Source organism: Phasianus colchicus, chromosome 2 (assembly GCF_987193195.1).
Source record: "Phasianus colchicus chromosome 2, bPhaCol1.hap1.1, whole genome shotgun sequence".
Classification (NCBI taxonomy): Eukaryota; Metazoa; Chordata; class Aves; order Galliformes; family Phasianidae; genus Phasianus; species Phasianus colchicus.
In genome coordinates, this window is record NC_143437.1 from 15,161,223 (window position 1) to 15,178,507 (window position 17,285).

The following is a 17,285-nucleotide window of genomic DNA, read 5'->3' on the forward strand; positions in this document are numbered from 1 at the left end:
AAATACCGTGGTGCTGTGTCTACGTTCACCCATATAAATAGCTCCCATAAAACCAGTGGAGCTACCACATACCAAGAACAAAGCATTTATCTCGACAGAATTGGATTCGGGATGTTAATCTTTTGAGGAATTCTGTCAGTTTCCAGATTGAAAAAATGCTTTAGGTATTATTTTAAATTAATTTATTAATTTAAATTTACTTGTTAAAAAGACCTTTGAGCATAGGCCTTCTTTCTGTCTTCTGTCCTTGTTACTCTGTTTTGTGGTAACATCTAACTCTAAGTTTGTTCAGGAGTTAGGAGCCAACAGAAATTACCTTGCTTATAAATGTAATGAAGAATAGAAGTTTACTCAGAAACACTGTGCCTAAGGAACCGCATCTATAGCAGCCTGTTGGAGAGAGTCACGCACATCCACTTGTTCTGAAAGAACTTTGGTTCTGCCCTATAATATGTAGAAAGTTAGGAGGATTCATAAAACTGCTGGACAAACCAAAACTGGTTTCAGGTATCTAAAGAAATTGAAGAGACAAGTGTTGCCATGTCACTAGAAGATGTTGCAGAAATGACTGTATAATTTCCAAATGTCACAGGCTGGACAGCCCTCATTCTTCTGTCATATCCTGTGCTTTTCTCCTGTGCCTGCCAGAAGGCTGTTGAAGAATCACTCTCAATTTAAACAAACTGTGACTTTATATTTTGCTAAAGAGTGAGCAGATACAGCCTATTTCCCAGCCCACTGTGACCTTTCTCCTCAGCACTTTCTATACAGGGGCAAAGGAACCATCCAGTTTTACTTCAGCTGAGGACTGACTTGTTTCTCACTTGCTTGACACAAGCCAGGTATTTTCCTCAGAGTCTAAGAACCACAGATAGTAACAGATAATCCAAGTCCAAACACTTGCAGGATTTAAAACCTGCCCTAGGGAGCTATGGGAGAGCTGAACACAGATGTCAGTGCCACAGGTGCCCTCTGCCAGACAGCCTCCATGTCAGCTACTGGCTTTCAGTCAGGATCATGGCCATGTCTGTGCTGAAACCCTGCATTTGGCGACAGCAGGCTCTGTCACATTGATCACCAGGAAGCACAGCTCTGTGCTTGCCGCTCAGCACAGAGCTTGTCACACAACCATCGCATGGAACACCTGTAATTGCCCCCTGTTGTTTAAATTATCTGAATATGAAAATCCAGACACTTTGAACACAGTTCCCACTGGCACAGCACTTGACTCCTACAGTGCTTAGCTAACAGGCGTTCTTCCAGTCAAGGATGCCTTGGCTGAAGTGAAACTACCAAATCTTTCCGTTCTTTACCACCCCTCCCTCCGTCTCACTCTGGTGTGTCACTGCCTTTCTCAGAAAGCCTTCCTGCTGCTATGCAAGCAGAAGCTTTGTCAGTTCATTCAGGCTGGCATGTAAGCCCCACCATCTGCCATGCTTCCTTGCCCCTGCCCTGTCTCCATGGATTTTGAGATCACTGTTTCTTCTTGTACCACCTAACTTACAAGGATCTTGGATGAGAGGAAAAGAACACAGAGAGCAATCTGTTCTTACCCATTTGCCTTCAGTACTGCATGGGGCAGTGGCTGCAGCTGCTGTAGGCAGCCCAGGGGTTGCGCAGGGCACAGGGCACTCTGTACCTTGCAACCCCAGGCTGAGCAGCCTGCTGTGCCTGGGCCTGCACACAGCCCTGCTCAGGGCCAGCTGCTCAACTTCCATCCCACCCTTGGCACCAAGCATGTCATAGCCAGACTCAGACCTTTCCCTTCATGCACACCAGATACCACACCCTTACTCACGCAATAGCCTGATTTAACTTGGCTTTTGCTGTTTGTACCACCAACGCAGCACTCTATAGTAAGAAAGTTACTAACTGCACAGTCCTAGGACTGCGTGAGAAATACTTTACAGGGAAAGCATCTACCCTAGAAATAAAGCATCTTCTGTCTGTGCAATACATGAAGTCCCAGACAGGGACGTTATTTTCATTAAATCAAAAACCTTTAGCAAACTAATACATTGGCCCAAGGGTGTGACCATATTCTATGTCATGCTTAATTAAACTAATGTCAGATCAGGGTAAAATGCTACCAATGTCAGATGGCTGCTATCTGTCCTTATCCACAAGATTCCGTAGGGCATTTCACTGCTGCCTTCAGACTGCACTACTGTAAGAGACAATACACACGCCCCATAGTTTTCTGAAACCTTGGGCTAGATAATCCTCTCTCCCTAATGGCTGTAGGAAAATGTCTTGCTAGTGCTAGTGCTTGCTAGTGGAGTGACCAATAAAGTATTTCTTCTGTCGGCTTTAAGAGCCATTCTCCAAATTTTTCAGGATATTTTCATTCTTAGCCATCACTTGGACCAAAGCCAGTAAAAAACACTCATCTCTTAAACTTAACAGCCTGGTACCATTCTCACCTTCTCCTTTTCTCCCCATGGCTCTGCTTATCGCTGTGTCACTGAGGAATGCAAGGCCCATCCCTAGCATTCCTGCAGGCAAGGAGGTTTTGTGCAGCACTGAATCAGCCCTAAGGAGGGGGCGTCTGGTTTAGCTCTTTGCGCCTCATAGATCATCCACATGAAAAAGAAACTAACAAAAATACCTGCCTTTACCGAGCATTACTTCAGATTGACACCAAAACTCCCAGAAAAGCAGAATAAGGAGCAACTTGAGAACAGGTCGAAGTAACACACAGGGAGAAAGGAAATCTCCACCTGCTGCATCAGATTATTTCCAAGAAACTGGTGAGAGAAGGCTGCTGTCTGCCTTAGGAAAGCTCCACCACACCTGGGCAGCTCTCTGAGATATACCATAGCAATAGTATTCCAAATGATTAGAGTTTGCAGCTTGGCTAAGAGTGGGAAAAAATGTAATGCCTGCCCCAAAACTGTGCATCCAAAAACCAGAGACAAATGTGAAAAAGAAATGTAACAAAAGCTCATTTTCCTTGGCTGTTCTACTTTGTATAAGAGCTTCTCATAGTCAATCAGAATCAAGCTTCTCAGCTTCTCAAAAAGGAGCTTTACGGCTAAGAAGCTGCAAAGGCAAAGAGAAGGCAGGGCTCCCTCTAGTGTGGTTGAGACCAGACTTTGCTCCTATCACTCCTGTAGCAAATACTTCAGAATCTTTTTAACCTGTTCCAATTTGCCCTTTGAACCTGGCGGATCCCCAGAGCTACCTGTAGGCCTAAGAGCACCTGGCCTGCGTGCTCCCCAAAGCGCAGGCCTGACATCTGTTCCACCAATGTTAATCCATGGGATTAGCCCTTCATTTAGGAAACTATTTGTCTTGCCCGACAGCCATTCCGCACAGAACAACATGTACGTTGCACCCAGCCTCTAAAGGAACCACAAGGGCTCCAGAGAGTCCTACTCAAAGCCTGTATCTTGATCCGGAGATGTTCTGGTGTTTTTCAAGGTCCTCTCCCCACACAGATAATGAATGACATAGTTGGAAGATAAGGTCTGCATACATGCAGAGTCAAGGATTTTGTGAAAGCAAGACCTTTATCTGCACTTTAGCACCAAAGCTCGCAGGCCTGTTCTCTCTTCTACATCACAATCTCCTTTGTCACCTTGACAAATGAAAAGCACTGACTACTGTTCTCCCTGAAAATGTTAACAACTGTCTTATAGCAGCAACTAAGCAGCCACATTCTCGCTTTAGCTTTGGAACCACCTCTGTTAATACATTCCTTTCAAGTTCCTGCTGTTCATCTTGGCCCTTGACCTGATGGTTTCAACTGTGACAGCCAATAGCCCTAGCTCAGAGCAGTCCCTTAGCTTTACATCACTGCTCTTACTTACACCAGCAAAGGAAGAGCAAAGTAGCAGGAAGGGAACCTTCCCCAGCTGCACACCACAGCAGATGCAGCACATAGAAGAGAAGCCCCACACAGCAGGTCTGAGAGCTGGTCACACTGCCGAGTGATGCTGCGGGCCTCTCCCCCAGCTGAAGGGATTTTGCAGGAGCAGCAGGTGGGTGGGAGCTTTCCTGAGGCACGTCCCAGGAGCCTCCTCAGCTCTGAGAGATGCCATCTGTCCTGGGAGAGCAGTCCTGAGAGTTACTCCCAAGTGCAAGTGTCTTACAGAGAAATGTAAATGCTTTAAGCCTCTTATTGGTATGCAGAGTTATCAACACCCCTGTCAGCAGATGGAGCAGAGCTCCACATCTTTACAGTCCGTCCACAAAAAAAAAAAATCCAGAAGAATTCCTCTCCCTTCCCAAGCTCCCTCCGCCCGAGGAAGATGCGATGGGTGGGACTGGAGGCACTGCTCCACTGCCTTTACCCGCGTGCTCAGCAGAAGACGGAGGCAGCAGGCCTGCCCGGGGAGCGGCGCTGAGAAACGGCAGCCCTCCCACCCTCCTGCGAGGGGGGAACGCTGCGGAGCCACCCCCTCCCCAGGCAGGGGGAGCGAGCCTGGAACGAACGTCGCCTGCGCTTGTGGGCAGAGCCGCGAGCAGGGGAAGCCGGGAACAGAACACAGACCTTACACGCTCCTCGGCTGAGTCACCAGAGTGTATAAAACAGAGCCCGGCAGCTCATGCTGCGCGAAAGGGGAGGCACAAGGCATCGGGACTCTCGGGCAGGTACGTGCGAGCGGCCGCGGTTTAGATCTGGGGGCTACGGGTGAATGTAGAGCAGGATCCAGCCGTCCCGCTGCTCCCATCCTCCCGCTGCCATGTGCCACGGAGCAGGGAAGCCAGCAGCCCCGGGGACCGGGAGATCCTGAGGCTGCTCTACTCTTGTGCAGCTCCAGACGCCGGAAAGGACTCAGGTGACCAAAGCACACTGGCTGGTCCCACCTCAAACCTGAGATGGGAGCAATAGACGATGCTCTGTCCAATACCTGGCATCTCTCAGGGAACAGCAAGTAGCTATTAAGGTGAAAAAAGAGCCCGAAACAATAGGTTAATAAGTAACACTAGTTCAGGGCTATGGTTAATTCGTTCCTCTGACACAGAACTACCTGCACGGCTTTGGGCAAGTCACTTAGGACTTGTATTTTTCAAAGGGGTCTTCAGGTTCCTGCTGAGCTTTTGAAGTTCTCAGAGGAGTGATGCAGTCAACTTTGGTAGGAGTCTCATGGATGTTGTGTATTTTTCAAAGTGTTTGTCTATCAAAAATGTCACCCATCTCATAGAGGACTGGGACGAGTGAACCGGAGGCTGTGATACTCACACAAACCCAGCTGGGGTGGGACAAGGAGGGAACATAGAGGGAACTATAACGCTGAATAAAGTGCATCTCAGAACCCAAGCTTTTGGGGCCCTGATCCAGCATGCACTCAGGTCTGGCCACTTGAACAATAACATGGGTCAGCAGCTACACTACCAGCACCTCCCTTTGCCTCTGGAACTAGAGCACATAACATCTCGCCCACAGCAGTGCCCCAGCCACACCTGCCCCCAGCCCCATTGCCTGGCTACCTCCCCAGCAGGCAGGTCTTCCCAGAAAAGACACTGCACTCTGTGGGGTTGTCCTGCTGCAGTGCACAACCAGGTACAAAAGGAAAGTCATATAACATGGCAGTATCCCTCTCCTGCAGGTTGTGCTGTACCAACACATATTGCTGCAATGTCGACCAGTCAATTAGCTCACTTCCCATGCAGCTGCTGCTCCGATGTGCGATACTGCTTGGTTGCTTTCTGCATGAAAAACTGTAGGCAAAAACTGTAGCCCCTTCTGTCCCAGGGGGCTTCTTTTTGTTTAGGCTTAATTATAGAAGAGACATTAATTATCCCTTACACTGTCTGGATGCAACAGGAAAACAATTATAAGTGTTTCACTTTTAAATAGCTCGTAGTTACCTGGAAGTATTTTAATTTGGTCTGTAATGCTGACGTTATGTTTTCCTTTCCCTGAAACAAAAATGAAACAGATCTTGCAACTAACCATAAGCCATCCAGCAGGAAGATGTTCTCCCTCTTGGTCATCCTTTGTCTGCTGGCAAGGAACACAACATCAGGCCCAGTGAGCAGAGCAGAGCCTGCAGCATCCAGGGATGTCACCACCATTTTCCAGCTGGCTCAGGGAGACCGTTGGGAGAACGTTAATCTCACCAGCATGTCCTGTGAGGATTGGAAGAACAGGACATGGATCACCCTGCAGCTGACCAACAGCAGCCTGACGGCTTTCCCCATCTGCCTCCCAGAGGCCCTGCAGACCTTGGATCTCAGCAACAACTTCTTAGAAGAGGTGAATGGCACAGAAATAGCAAACCTCCCGCAGCTGCGCGTCCTCATACTGAGGCAGAACCTTCTCCAGGCAGTCAGGTGGGGGTCAGAAACCTTCAGCAGTCTTCATTTACTGGACTTAAGCTTTAACAAGCTGTCGTCTGTGCCACCATGCCACACCTCTTCAATGCCTAACCTGAGGTGGCTGTCCTTGGCTGGAAATCCACTGATTGAAATCCAGCCATTGGCTTTTTCCTGTTACCCCCAGCTACAGTTCCTGAATCTCTCCAGAACTCTGCTTGGGCAGGAAGGCAGCAGGGGAATTCAGGAGTCTGCTTTTGCCATCAGTCTCTCCCCTGGTGATGCTCTGCACAAGCCTGAGAACACCATCAGTGTGCTTGATCTGAGCGGGACCTTTCTCGAGAGAAGTAAGTTTACAGATTTCTCATAGTAAAGAGGGGGCCTGACCTTATCCATAGCCAGTGTGAGTGTGTGAGGCATTCTCCAGTGTCACATAACCCTGGAGAGGCCCTAGCACAGAGCAGATTCCCTGAGAGAGGGCAGAGAGGACAGGACCAAGCAGAACTGCCCATCTCATTGCAGCACCCTGCCTCCCTCCTAATCCCGCAGCATGCCACTGCCAGCCCCAGGATTAGCTCTGGAAAGCACAGAAGGAAATTCATTTCTCTTTCAGGACAAATGGCCAAAATCTTTCATTGTCTATCCCCACACTTATACCCTGCTTTACACTGCTGCACTGAAGTAACACAGAGAGCATGGCAGCTAAAACCAGCCCAACACTTCTGCACAGTGAGACTTCCCAGCCTGGAGCAACTGGCAGCACAACTTTTCCTTTTGTACATCTCCTCTGTCAGCTTACTTGTAACTGAGGTGCTGAATGCTTTGCCCAGCTGGGGCAGAGCCAAGGCCTGGCCCCAGTTCTCCCACATACCAGGCCACTGCTTCCCTGGCCTCGCTACACAGCCACACTACGCATTTCCGTCTCGCTTCATAGGAGTTTTATTCATCTAAAACAATCCTACTCTCACAGGGGCTCTCACTGAGGTGCCACCATGCACTATTGGTCAGCACTGGTACAAGATGCACAGCATGGAGTCACAGCAGTGATTTCCCCCAGAACAGGGCAGCAATAGCTCTACCCTAGGGCAGGGAGCGAGAAGAAGACAGCACTTCTTCTGTACTGGCCCCAGTTCCAGCAGGCAGCAGTGGAGACTTCCCTAGGTCACCTCACCAAGCACTGACCAGATATACCGCTAAATTTCTAATACCTTTTGTAGTGAGTTACATGATTCAGTCCTGGGATGGAAAAGCACTTTGGTATAAGTTCCTCCATGGCTTCATGTCTCAGCTCCTTCCTGTGCTAGGAGAAATGGGATGTTATTTGCCTTTCTCACACCACTCAGGACTTTGTAGATCTCTCTCATTGCCCTCCAGCCATCACTTCTCTGAGAATCCATTTAACCTCACCTAATAGGAAAACCGTTCCATCTCTCTGGTTGCCTTTATTACCTTTCTCTCTATGTTCCCTTCTTCTCTTCTGCCCCACAATGGCATGGTCAGATCTGTAACAGTATAAAAATAATTGCTCCAGTGTTTATATGCCTGCGCACAGATTTTTGTTTATATTCCTTTCCCACAGGGAATAGCTGCAGAAAACCACAGAGAGATTTTCCATCACTATGAATTTAGAACTTTTATCTGGTAGTTCCCTAGCTAAGTTACTAATAAATCCATGTGCTTCACAAAGAGAGGGTTCCATCTTTTCCATGTGCTGCTTGGCAAAATCTCACTAACATCTGTCATTGGGCCAACAGTTCAGTCTGCTTCTTTTTTCCTAGGCAGAAATCCACAGCAATGCAATATTTATGCAACAAGTAAAAATCTCTTTTCTGCTTCAGTTCAAGTTGAGTGGACCAGAGACTTACCCAATCTTGGATTTCTTCACCTGACCAAGATGCCAAAATTACGAAGTCTTGATACTGACTTCAGGTCTATGCCTCGTCTCAGAGAGCTGAACTGCCGTGACTCCCACTCTCTGGGTTTTGTGAGGACAGAGATGTTTGAAAGCACACCCAACCTAAGCCATCTCTCCTTTCAGAAGTGAGTTGTTTTCTTTTCTGTTGTTCTTCATCAGTCATTGCCTTTGTCTCCCAGAACAACTGTGCGAGGAGCTGACTTTTATGCAAAGGTTGTTTGTCATCACATATGTGGAGAAGAGTTATGGGTTTGTGTGTCGTGGAGAAACAGTATATGCACCCAGGTACACCACATGAAGCCTGTGCTGTAGCAGCAGGACTAATACAGCAGGAGAACTGATAAAGCCCAAAAAGCTGGTGTGAGACTTAAGAGCAATAGCACAGTTACCATTTGTCTGACATAACATCCATCCTGCTGCCACTCCACTAGCAGGCTTCACCCAGCATTGATGAGATCAGCACAGATGCTCTGAAGCCTGCTTTTGATAGCTGATCATGCTTCTAAAGTCTACATTGCTTTACAAAGGGTGAAAGCTAATAGTTTCCTAAAATCTGCACCTTGGAAGCAATCAAAAATTCCTTCTGCTTCTTTCAGTGCAAAAGAATAAAAATCCCTCATTCAGCATTAGTAAAAGTAATGGTTTAGAACTCAGGAATAATACATTGGAGTGGCTTACTCATTGTGCCACACACCTGTTGAAACACCACGGGAAACAAAAATCCAAAGGTGATCTATCAAGATGGGGGGGTAGGTAAACTGCACACAGAAGAGTCAACACAAGGGAAAACATTTGGAGAACACCTTAGAAGACTTTCATATTACTGGCCCAGATTATAAGCAATCACTACAGCAGTGGCTGTGCTCAAGGTGCCAGTTTCAGAAAGACAAATAGACCTCTTCAAGCAAAATATAAAATAAACCCCCCACTAGACTGCCACACTGAATTTACACAACATTTTACAACATACGCAGAAATATCATTTCTAAGTGCTAAAAATCAGGACCCAAACTCAAAGAGAAGAAAGGAATAACAAAGTCGCAGAGAAAAGACAGCACCTTCTGAGCACTCAGGTTGAGCACTTTTTCTGTGGCTAGGGCAGTTTAACAGTAAAGGCAAGCAAGGTCTTCCTAGATCAGTTATTTGATTTAGTAGATGAAGGATATGATCTAAGAGAGGTGACATGAAGGGACGACTGGCATAAAAGAAGTCAAGCCACTAGAAGCACACTGAGAAAGAAGCCAGAGAAATGACATAACATAAAAGTGCAGGTGAATGCATGATGGCAGAGATAACCTTCTCCTTTCCAGCTGCAATCTCTAAGGGTGCTATCCACTTACAGCACTTCAGCTATATGCTAGCAGACAGCAGCCACATTGTGCAATTTAGAGAGATGGGCAGATATCAACCTGGACTTTCAGATGCAGAATGGGAGTGTTGGTAATATGGTACTTCCAAGGCAACTGGCAATTTTGCATTGTATCTTACACGGGATGGGATACTAAAGCCTGCTCCAATTCTTCAAAGGTGAGCTCAGCACTAACTGATTACTTTATTTGTCATCTTTTTAGCTGTAACCTGAGTTCCTTTAATTCTTGGAATACCAATTCTTCAGACAGTATCATCATCAACTTGCATGGAAATCCTCTGCTATGTGACTGTAGGCTCTCCTGGCTGCTCTCCACGCCCAAGATTGTGCTGCAAAAGTAAGTGTGTTCGAGGAGATGAAGTAATCCTCTTTATACACAACTTAAATATGCAAGTTATTTGAAGACCAAACAGTCACTACCTTACAAGTTACTCACATTCCTTGAATGTTCCTCATTTCCACAAGAGGTAGAAATGTAAAATAAAGTCTTTTTTTAGGGAGAAGCTATGGCTGAATTACATTTGGAAGTAGACAAATAGAGTAGGCATACATAGAAAAGCATGAAGTAATATTAGCTGTGGATTCTGAGAATAGTTCATTTTCCCTCTTGGTTCACATTTCTCTATTTGCTGGAGATAAAAAATGAGCTAGCTAGGTGGCTTTGATGGGCAAGCACTGGGAGCATGGCTGGAAGACTTTACAAGTACTTTCAATCACAGTTTCCTCCTTGCTCTGGCATTCCCAAAGCCAGAGGCAGTGAACAAACTTGCAAAAAAGTACCATTTATCTTCAATTGTTTTCATGCTTCCCAAGAGTTTTACAGAAGTACTTTGCATATGCATGATCTGTCTTCCTTTGGAGGGGCCACCAAGATTTCACCACCCACAACTAAGAAAGCAGGGAAGTATACTGTTAAAATCAGATTGCCTCTCTTCAGGAAGGACTTAGCATTTGCATTCTTTAAAAAAGCCTGCAGGGACTGAGTAAAGAAAGAAACTGAGCTCAGTCACTTAAATGCTGGATGTGCTTTAGCATGGCTCTGGCAGTCTGAGACAGCCAAGTTTAAGGATCCTGGGGACCCCTTTACAACTCTCTGTATGTGTTTCCTTCTTAAGTGCAGCAATTAAGTCTGAATCTTTAACACAGGCTGCCTTGAACCCAGACACTCTTGCCAAGGCCCACAGAGTACCAAAGGATGCTTTGTCTCAGGCACCTTACAAAAGCCAAGAGCTAGTCAGCTATGTTCACAAGTGCTGTGGAAAGTCATCTATTTAGCACAGGACTATCATTAAAACAACCTAACTCTAGTCCAGGCCTCGCCTCTTTAATATGAAGAATGGTTTGGGATAAAAAGTCTCACAGGAGCCTGTAATGCTCTTGTGGAACTGGTCTGTTCTGACTTGTCCTCTCTGCAGGGTTTTGGACACTTTTTGCACCACATCCCAAGAAAATGGGGACAGGCCTTCAGTTTCTTTTTCACTGCAAGATCTCTACAATAAATGCCAGGCTGAGAAGGATATCTCACTGCCGGATTCAAACACACCCTCCAGCCAAGGAGATGCTTTCAGCCTTGCCAGCTACTACACCACGACTGCAGCAATGACAGCAGACTCTGCTCCGCTAACCAAAGACGCTTACATTCGTCTGAATGAGGAAGCCAGTGTAATGAGCACAACTGCAGCCAACCCAGCTGAGCTGATGCTCACAAAAGCCAACAGTTCCTCCCCTGAGGACGAGGCAGTTTCCGAATCCATGAGCCATCCCCCTTTCCTTGCATCTCTAACCACCTCCCCCGGTTTTCTCAGAGAGCTCTACAGCCAGACCACGGATTATGGCTCTGTGAGTCAAACTGAAACACTGAAGCAGCTCCAGGGAGAGCTCAGAAAAACTCACATGGCATTTCCCCAGGAACGCCTATTCAGCCAGCCCACTAGCAAGCATTCTACTCCAGCAACAGGAAAACTAGATGCCATTCCCCATTACAATCACTCCTTTGCTGTGGAAAGGACACCACAAACAAATCTACGGCAGCCAAACTCCAGCCAAACAAAGACCAGCACTCAGTCAGCATCCACGCCCACCCGACCACGGATCCACTACGTAGATGACTATGAATACAGCGAGGAGACAACGGAACCCCCTGTGCAACAAGTGTACACCTCCTGTGACTACAACCCTTGCAGACACCTTCAGAAGCCGTGCAGCGAACTTCAGAGAGCGTCCCCATGCTTATGTCCCGGCATGTCAACAGAAAATGAAATTCCAGACCCACCGAGGCTCAAAGAGGTGTCTGAAGTCACGGACAGCTCTGCTCAGATACACTGGTGCGCTCCAAACTCCGTTGTTCGTACCTATCAGCTGATGCTCCGTGACCAAGGCGATGAGGAGGGACAGCTTGTCCTGGAGAACATTTACTCCACAGCGAGGCAGTACACTCTGTATAACCTCTCACCATACACCACTTACCAGATTTGTGTGACTGCTTCCAACAGCGCAGGGTTAAGCCGCACAGTAAACCAGGGAACTGCAGGCAATTCGTGCGCCAGGTTCAGAACAAAGCCCAGTTACAAGTCTGTCTTTGCTGCTCTGTCTGCAGCAAGTGGACTCTTTCTCATTTCCACAATTATTTTGTCCATCTGTCTGTGCAAGGCACGTAAAAAGCCTCACAGCGAGCAGTACGGTACGCATCTAGTCTCCTACAAGAACCCAGCATTTGATTACCCATTAAAGTTACAGACTACAGATTAGCGCTAGGTGGTTGTTCTGCACATTCCAAGGTCGCTATCTCTATCACTTTGGTGTGTTTTCCTTTATCAAAAAGTCCTTCAGCAAAAAAAAAAAAAAGGAGATATCTGACATCATTGCCACTGTGTTTCTAGAGAAGAAAAAAAAAATTTTAAAGAGGCATCCAAACAAAAAAAAATGCCTTTGGTTCTTGTTCACATGCTAAGTGTGGACATTAACCTTGAGAATTAGCTTTATGCTCACCTACAAATATACTAATATAGATTTCACACCGTGAGATGGATCCTTGTCAGCTTTCAGTCAATACAGTCCATGCAGAGCGAGAATCTAGAATGCATTTCACCAAGCACAACACATACTGCTTTTACTCACATGAGTGAGGCTGAGTTTTCATTTTCAAAAAAGCATTACTGGACAGAGCATGAGACAGACCTCCTTGGGCTCAGTGGCAGGGTGCTATGTGCATCCAACTCCAGTAAATAACTCTGGTGACCAAAACTGCTCAGCTCTACTTCTGGTCAGGAAAAAGAAACACGAAGGCGAACTGCCAAAAGGAAGAGCAAGACACTGCGGGATCATCACAGCCAGGACAATTGTCTTGTTCTGACTTTGTGTGACATCTTCTGCAACTGAAGCTTCCGAGTGCTACCACAATAGCAACCACAGGCAGTGTGGAGTTTGGAATACAGTTCCTCACAGAAAGGGTGGGAGGGAGCACATCAGCGTTTTACTTTACTTTTTACAATTAACTTTAAACAAGAGATTACTGCTCAGTTCCATCTGCAGATTGAGCAGGCTGATGACTTACCTCATACAGAGGCACAGAGCCAAGCAAAGAAAGAATTGAATGCATATGTTGCTGAGACTTGAAAAACTGAAATCCTGTACACTAGCAACAGCAGAGATTTATGCAGACATTTTTCACATGTACTTCAGGGTACTCATTTCTGCTACACTAATAACAACAGATGCTGACAATTCCCTTTCTCCAACAGCTTAGAGAGATCTTTTCATTAGAAGTTTCTTTTAATAAGAGGCAGCATTTGCCCTACAAATGTCAAACATTTCCCTCTAACGACCACTGTTCAGAGAGCAAGGTATGTTTCTGCTGTTGTATAGATACAGCATATCAAATCCCCCCAGGCTCAGAGAATGAAGAGTGCTATATGCTGCAAGAGTCTCTTTTCTCTCCATATTTTTTTAATGTTCCTTGTATTAATGGAAATAAAAGCTACAGACTGGTTCTTTGTTAAAGACAGATCTCTGAGTTGTGTTTACCGTCTACAGTGTTTAGCCAGAAGAGTGAACACCAATATTTCATTATTTTGGAACCTTCACGTATACAGTTACAGAACAATTCATTAAGATAAATCCGTGCTGTCTGATGTCAAGAGAATGTTCATTTTGTATGTGCCACATGAAACAGGCCGCAGCTTCCTCACCCCTGAAGGCCTGCAACACTTCCATGCAAATTTACTCTTCCCCCTATGCCAGCACTGGAGATGACAGCAGCTTTGGACAGCTGCTCCCTGCATCCGTCCTGAGCTGCTGAGCTTCGTGACTCAAAACAGAGGGGAAGTGCAGATGAAGAAACCAGGCTGGCATCACTTGGGAAAACCTCAACTGCTTTCCCATTCTGGTAGTTCAGACTTTTTGACGTAGTTTCTCATATTTATTTCAGGCCTGATTTTTCCTGTGTTTTCTGGAAGGTCTAGTAAATAGGAGCAGATGATTCTTCATTTGAAATGAGCGAGAGCCTTCCGCCTTTGATTCACATTACCCCACACTGGGGCAGAGATCACATACTCCCCTGTGCACATAAAATACCACTTGAAAAGACTTTCACTGGGGGTCTTTGGTATTACCAGAAACAAACTGGAACAAAGTGAGAGATTTGTGAATAGCCACACATGTATTCTTGAAGATAGTTGTGGAGGGGAAGAACAGAAAAAATACTGTAACTGGAAACAAAAATCGGTTGTTCCACTTCAACTATGCGTAAGCCCAAAGGAACACGATGCATAAAATGAGATTGAGAGGATGCAACTTAACTATCCTTTCCCACATTACAAATCAAAAATTACTGCAACACCTATGGCAAAGTTCAACAGTGGAAGGTCTCCAGGCAGCAAAATTTGACCTTGTTGAGGGTCAGTGACCAGGGGACACGCCAACCTGCAGCCATCCAAAAGCAAAACAGCCTTTAGCCACAGCAGGCAGAAGGGCTGGCACTGACATCCACCCTGGCCACTCACAGCAGCCTTGTGCTGAGACATGAGAGCACCTGCAAGCTTTACATGTTGTCATAACTGAGCACAGCAGCCATTTCTCATTGCAGATGCTACCCTAAGCTGTGCACAAGGACCGAGTCAGTGTTCATTATATAGCCCTCCTGAAACCCCTCAGAGAGCAAATCACACCCAGAGTTCAGAGAAGCCCAAGCTATCATCTTCCATCTAAGCACATCAGTGTAAACATACCCTATGGCTTTCCCAGAAGATTGATTACTTCTCATACCTAGACACTTAGCAGGCTACTTTTTCACCTTCTCCTTTTGTTTTCGTAGCCCTGAAAAGGCAACATCTAACACAAAAACTGTCCTTTGGGCCTGACCAGTTTTTTCCAGCACACAGCACTCGGGTAGGAGATGCCCTTGTGCCAGAAAGTCCTGGCTGCAGACCTGCACACCCCTCAATTCCTGCTCCCTGACCCCACAGGGGCACAGAGGCAGGCACACACCCAAGGCCTCTCCCACCTGCTGCCAAAAAATACCCACCTTCCTCTGGAATGTTTTGCAGACAGCAGCGAGAGCTTCATTGGTTTCAGCAACCAAAGCATCAAAGATTTGCACAACACTTCAAGACCTCTCGCAACAAACAAAATGCTTAAACTCTTCCCCTCTGCACCCTTCTAGGAAAATATGTTGCAAAGAGCAAACTAAGTTTACAGGAGAAATATGTGAATCGTACAGTAATAGAGGTTCTTCTAAAACCCATCCGTACCACTTGCAAAAGTTATTGTATATCACTGGTAATTCAGATTCCTTTCCCTTCAGGGAAACTAACCACTTCCTCCTAAGAATTTCTGAAAAAGTATCTTGGACTTGTTTAAAGACCCAAAGCCACTAGTTATGATCATCCAAGGGAGATCTCTGTTAAAGGAAGTAGGATGCAAAAGTACAGGACAGAAGAATTGGAATCTTACAGTGCTCACTGAGCCCAGTTTGTCTTAATTCCTTACAAACCAGGAAGATACAGTTGTTCAGAGAGACAATATTATTTAAATAGACTCCTTGTGATGAAGTTCTATATTACATGTTGTAGTAAAGGCCATTATTTCCCCATGCAAACCTGACCTTGCTTATCATCAGCTTTACTAGTAACAACCTGAAATAAAGATGTTGTCATATTGTGTTGGTGGAGCTACACCAGATAGTCCTAATGAATTGGATCTTCTGATTTGCATTATCAAAGACCTGAAGGTCACAGATTAAAAACATATTGATAGAGTTGATGTTGCAGCACATGATATACTCTTCATTTTTTGTACAAGCTAGCATTTTTTGCATAGCTAGCATTATTATAATGATGTATATATGTAAAACAAGGAAAAATTTCCTCTCTAGCTTCCTCTTTTGCAATACCACATCTACCCTGCTTTACCTGTATATTTCTGTATCTGTTGTAACCTCACTATTTCTCCTCTCATTACAAAAAGCAGAAAAAAACCAGCACACTTTCCTGCACAACCTACTCTAGGTTACAAACTACCTAGCTTTAGCACAAGGTTGGGCTGCATGATCTCCAGAGGTCCCTTCCAACCCCATGATTCTGCAGTAACGGGCTGAGCAGAAATGTAAACTGCAAGCAGAACCAAGACAAGTACTCAAAGCCTCACAAATACAGGGGGGTACATGTGATGGAAAAGCCTTCCATCACATAGGTCACAGCCACGATGAGGCTGATAAAAGCAGCAGCATCTTGCAGAGCCAGGTAAAGCAGGCTCGGTTTTCAGACTACAGAAGCCTCATTCCCCACCAACACACAACAGTGCTCTGCTGCCTATGCAAACTGCTCTCCTTTAAGCCAGGTGCTACCTCATAATTTCTCTTCAACCTCAGTCCCTCACATCTTATCCAGCACAAGATCCAGGTTTATCACAACCAACTCCTCCAGCCAGTTCTCACTCCAGCCTCTTGTGCCTTTTCACAGGCCTTCTCTCTGTCTTCATATCATAATCCTACAGCCTGAAATCATTTTCAAGTTAGGGAAGCTAATGGCTTTATTCTGCTGTACTGCAAAAAATTCCAACCTGTGTACAAGCAGTTTGCCCCATATTCCCAGTATATGTGTTTTCAGTAACTGCTGCACCGCAAGAGCAGATAAAATGTCAACTGTTCAAAACTCACTTGAGCAAGCCACAACATTTACAAAGCATTTCTTTGAAAAACACTGATATTGCTATCGTTTCAAATTACTAAATACTTCCAGAAAACGTAAATCACTACAAGATCCATTCTAAAAGTTTAATTGTAGCTGCACCTACCGATTTCAAAAGTAAACCCTAAAAAGCAAGGTTGAATGTTTTCTTGAAGCTTATTTTATAACTTCTACACAATCCAAGTACATACAATTGCAGAAAAACATTACTCAGTACCATCCCCACTCCCCAGCTCCCAAAAGCAGAGCTGTCATTCCTGTAAACAGGAGCAGTAACCAGCTTGGACGTTTCCTTTTGATTTCAGTGCTGCGGATGGACACAAGCAGCTGAGTGACCTCCCCCAGTGCTGGCTGGGGCCAGGGCAGCAAGGAGAGCAAAACACCAACTTTTCCATCTGCGGGTGGAGTCAGACAGCTGCTGTTCTCCCAGCTCTGCTCCGCCTGGTTGTTTCTCCCCAAATTCCTGTTTCGGTCCAATCCTGCTTTGTAGCTCCAAATGCTAAAACAAACTTTTGGATGTATGACAAAGGTACACCCATACATCTCTGAAAGA

The 17,285-nt window shown here is 45.7% G+C and overlaps 2 protein-coding genes across 3 annotated transcripts in view; one reads left to right on the forward strand and one right to left on the reverse strand.

Annotated features, from left to right (window-relative positions):
- Positions 1-17,285, reverse strand: part of BMP2 (bone morphogenetic protein 2) — a 237,776-nt gene that overhangs the window by 219,650 nt on the left and 841 nt on the right. The gene's annotated exons all lie outside the window — the stretch shown is intronic.
- On the forward strand, positions 3,154-17,211 carry LRRN4 (leucine rich repeat neuronal 4). Its single transcript, XM_031597780.2, has 5 exons — positions 3,154-4,596; positions 5,889-6,611; positions 8,103-8,304; positions 9,751-9,885; positions 10,964-17,211. Exons 1-5 carry the CDS (start codon positions 4,551-4,553, stop codon positions 12,294-12,296), a joined length of 2,439 nt encoding a protein of 812 aa, XP_031453640.2. The 5' UTR covers positions 3,154-4,550; the 3' UTR covers positions 12,297-17,211.

Excerpts from the sequence above, each read along its gene's own strand:
- LRRN4 (XM_031597780.2), top strand. The coding sequence starts at position 4,551 with ATGCTGCGCGAAAGGGGAGGCACAAGGCATCGGGACTCTCGGGCAG. Across the intron at positions 4,597-5,888 it reads GCATCGGGACTCTCGGGCAG|ATCTTGCAACTAACCATAAG; the intron begins GTACGTGCGAGC and ends AAAATGAAACAG. Across the intron at positions 8,305-9,750 it reads AGCCATCTCTCCTTTCAGAA|CTGTAACCTGAGTTCCTTTA; the intron begins GTGAGTTGTTTT and ends TCATCTTTTTAG.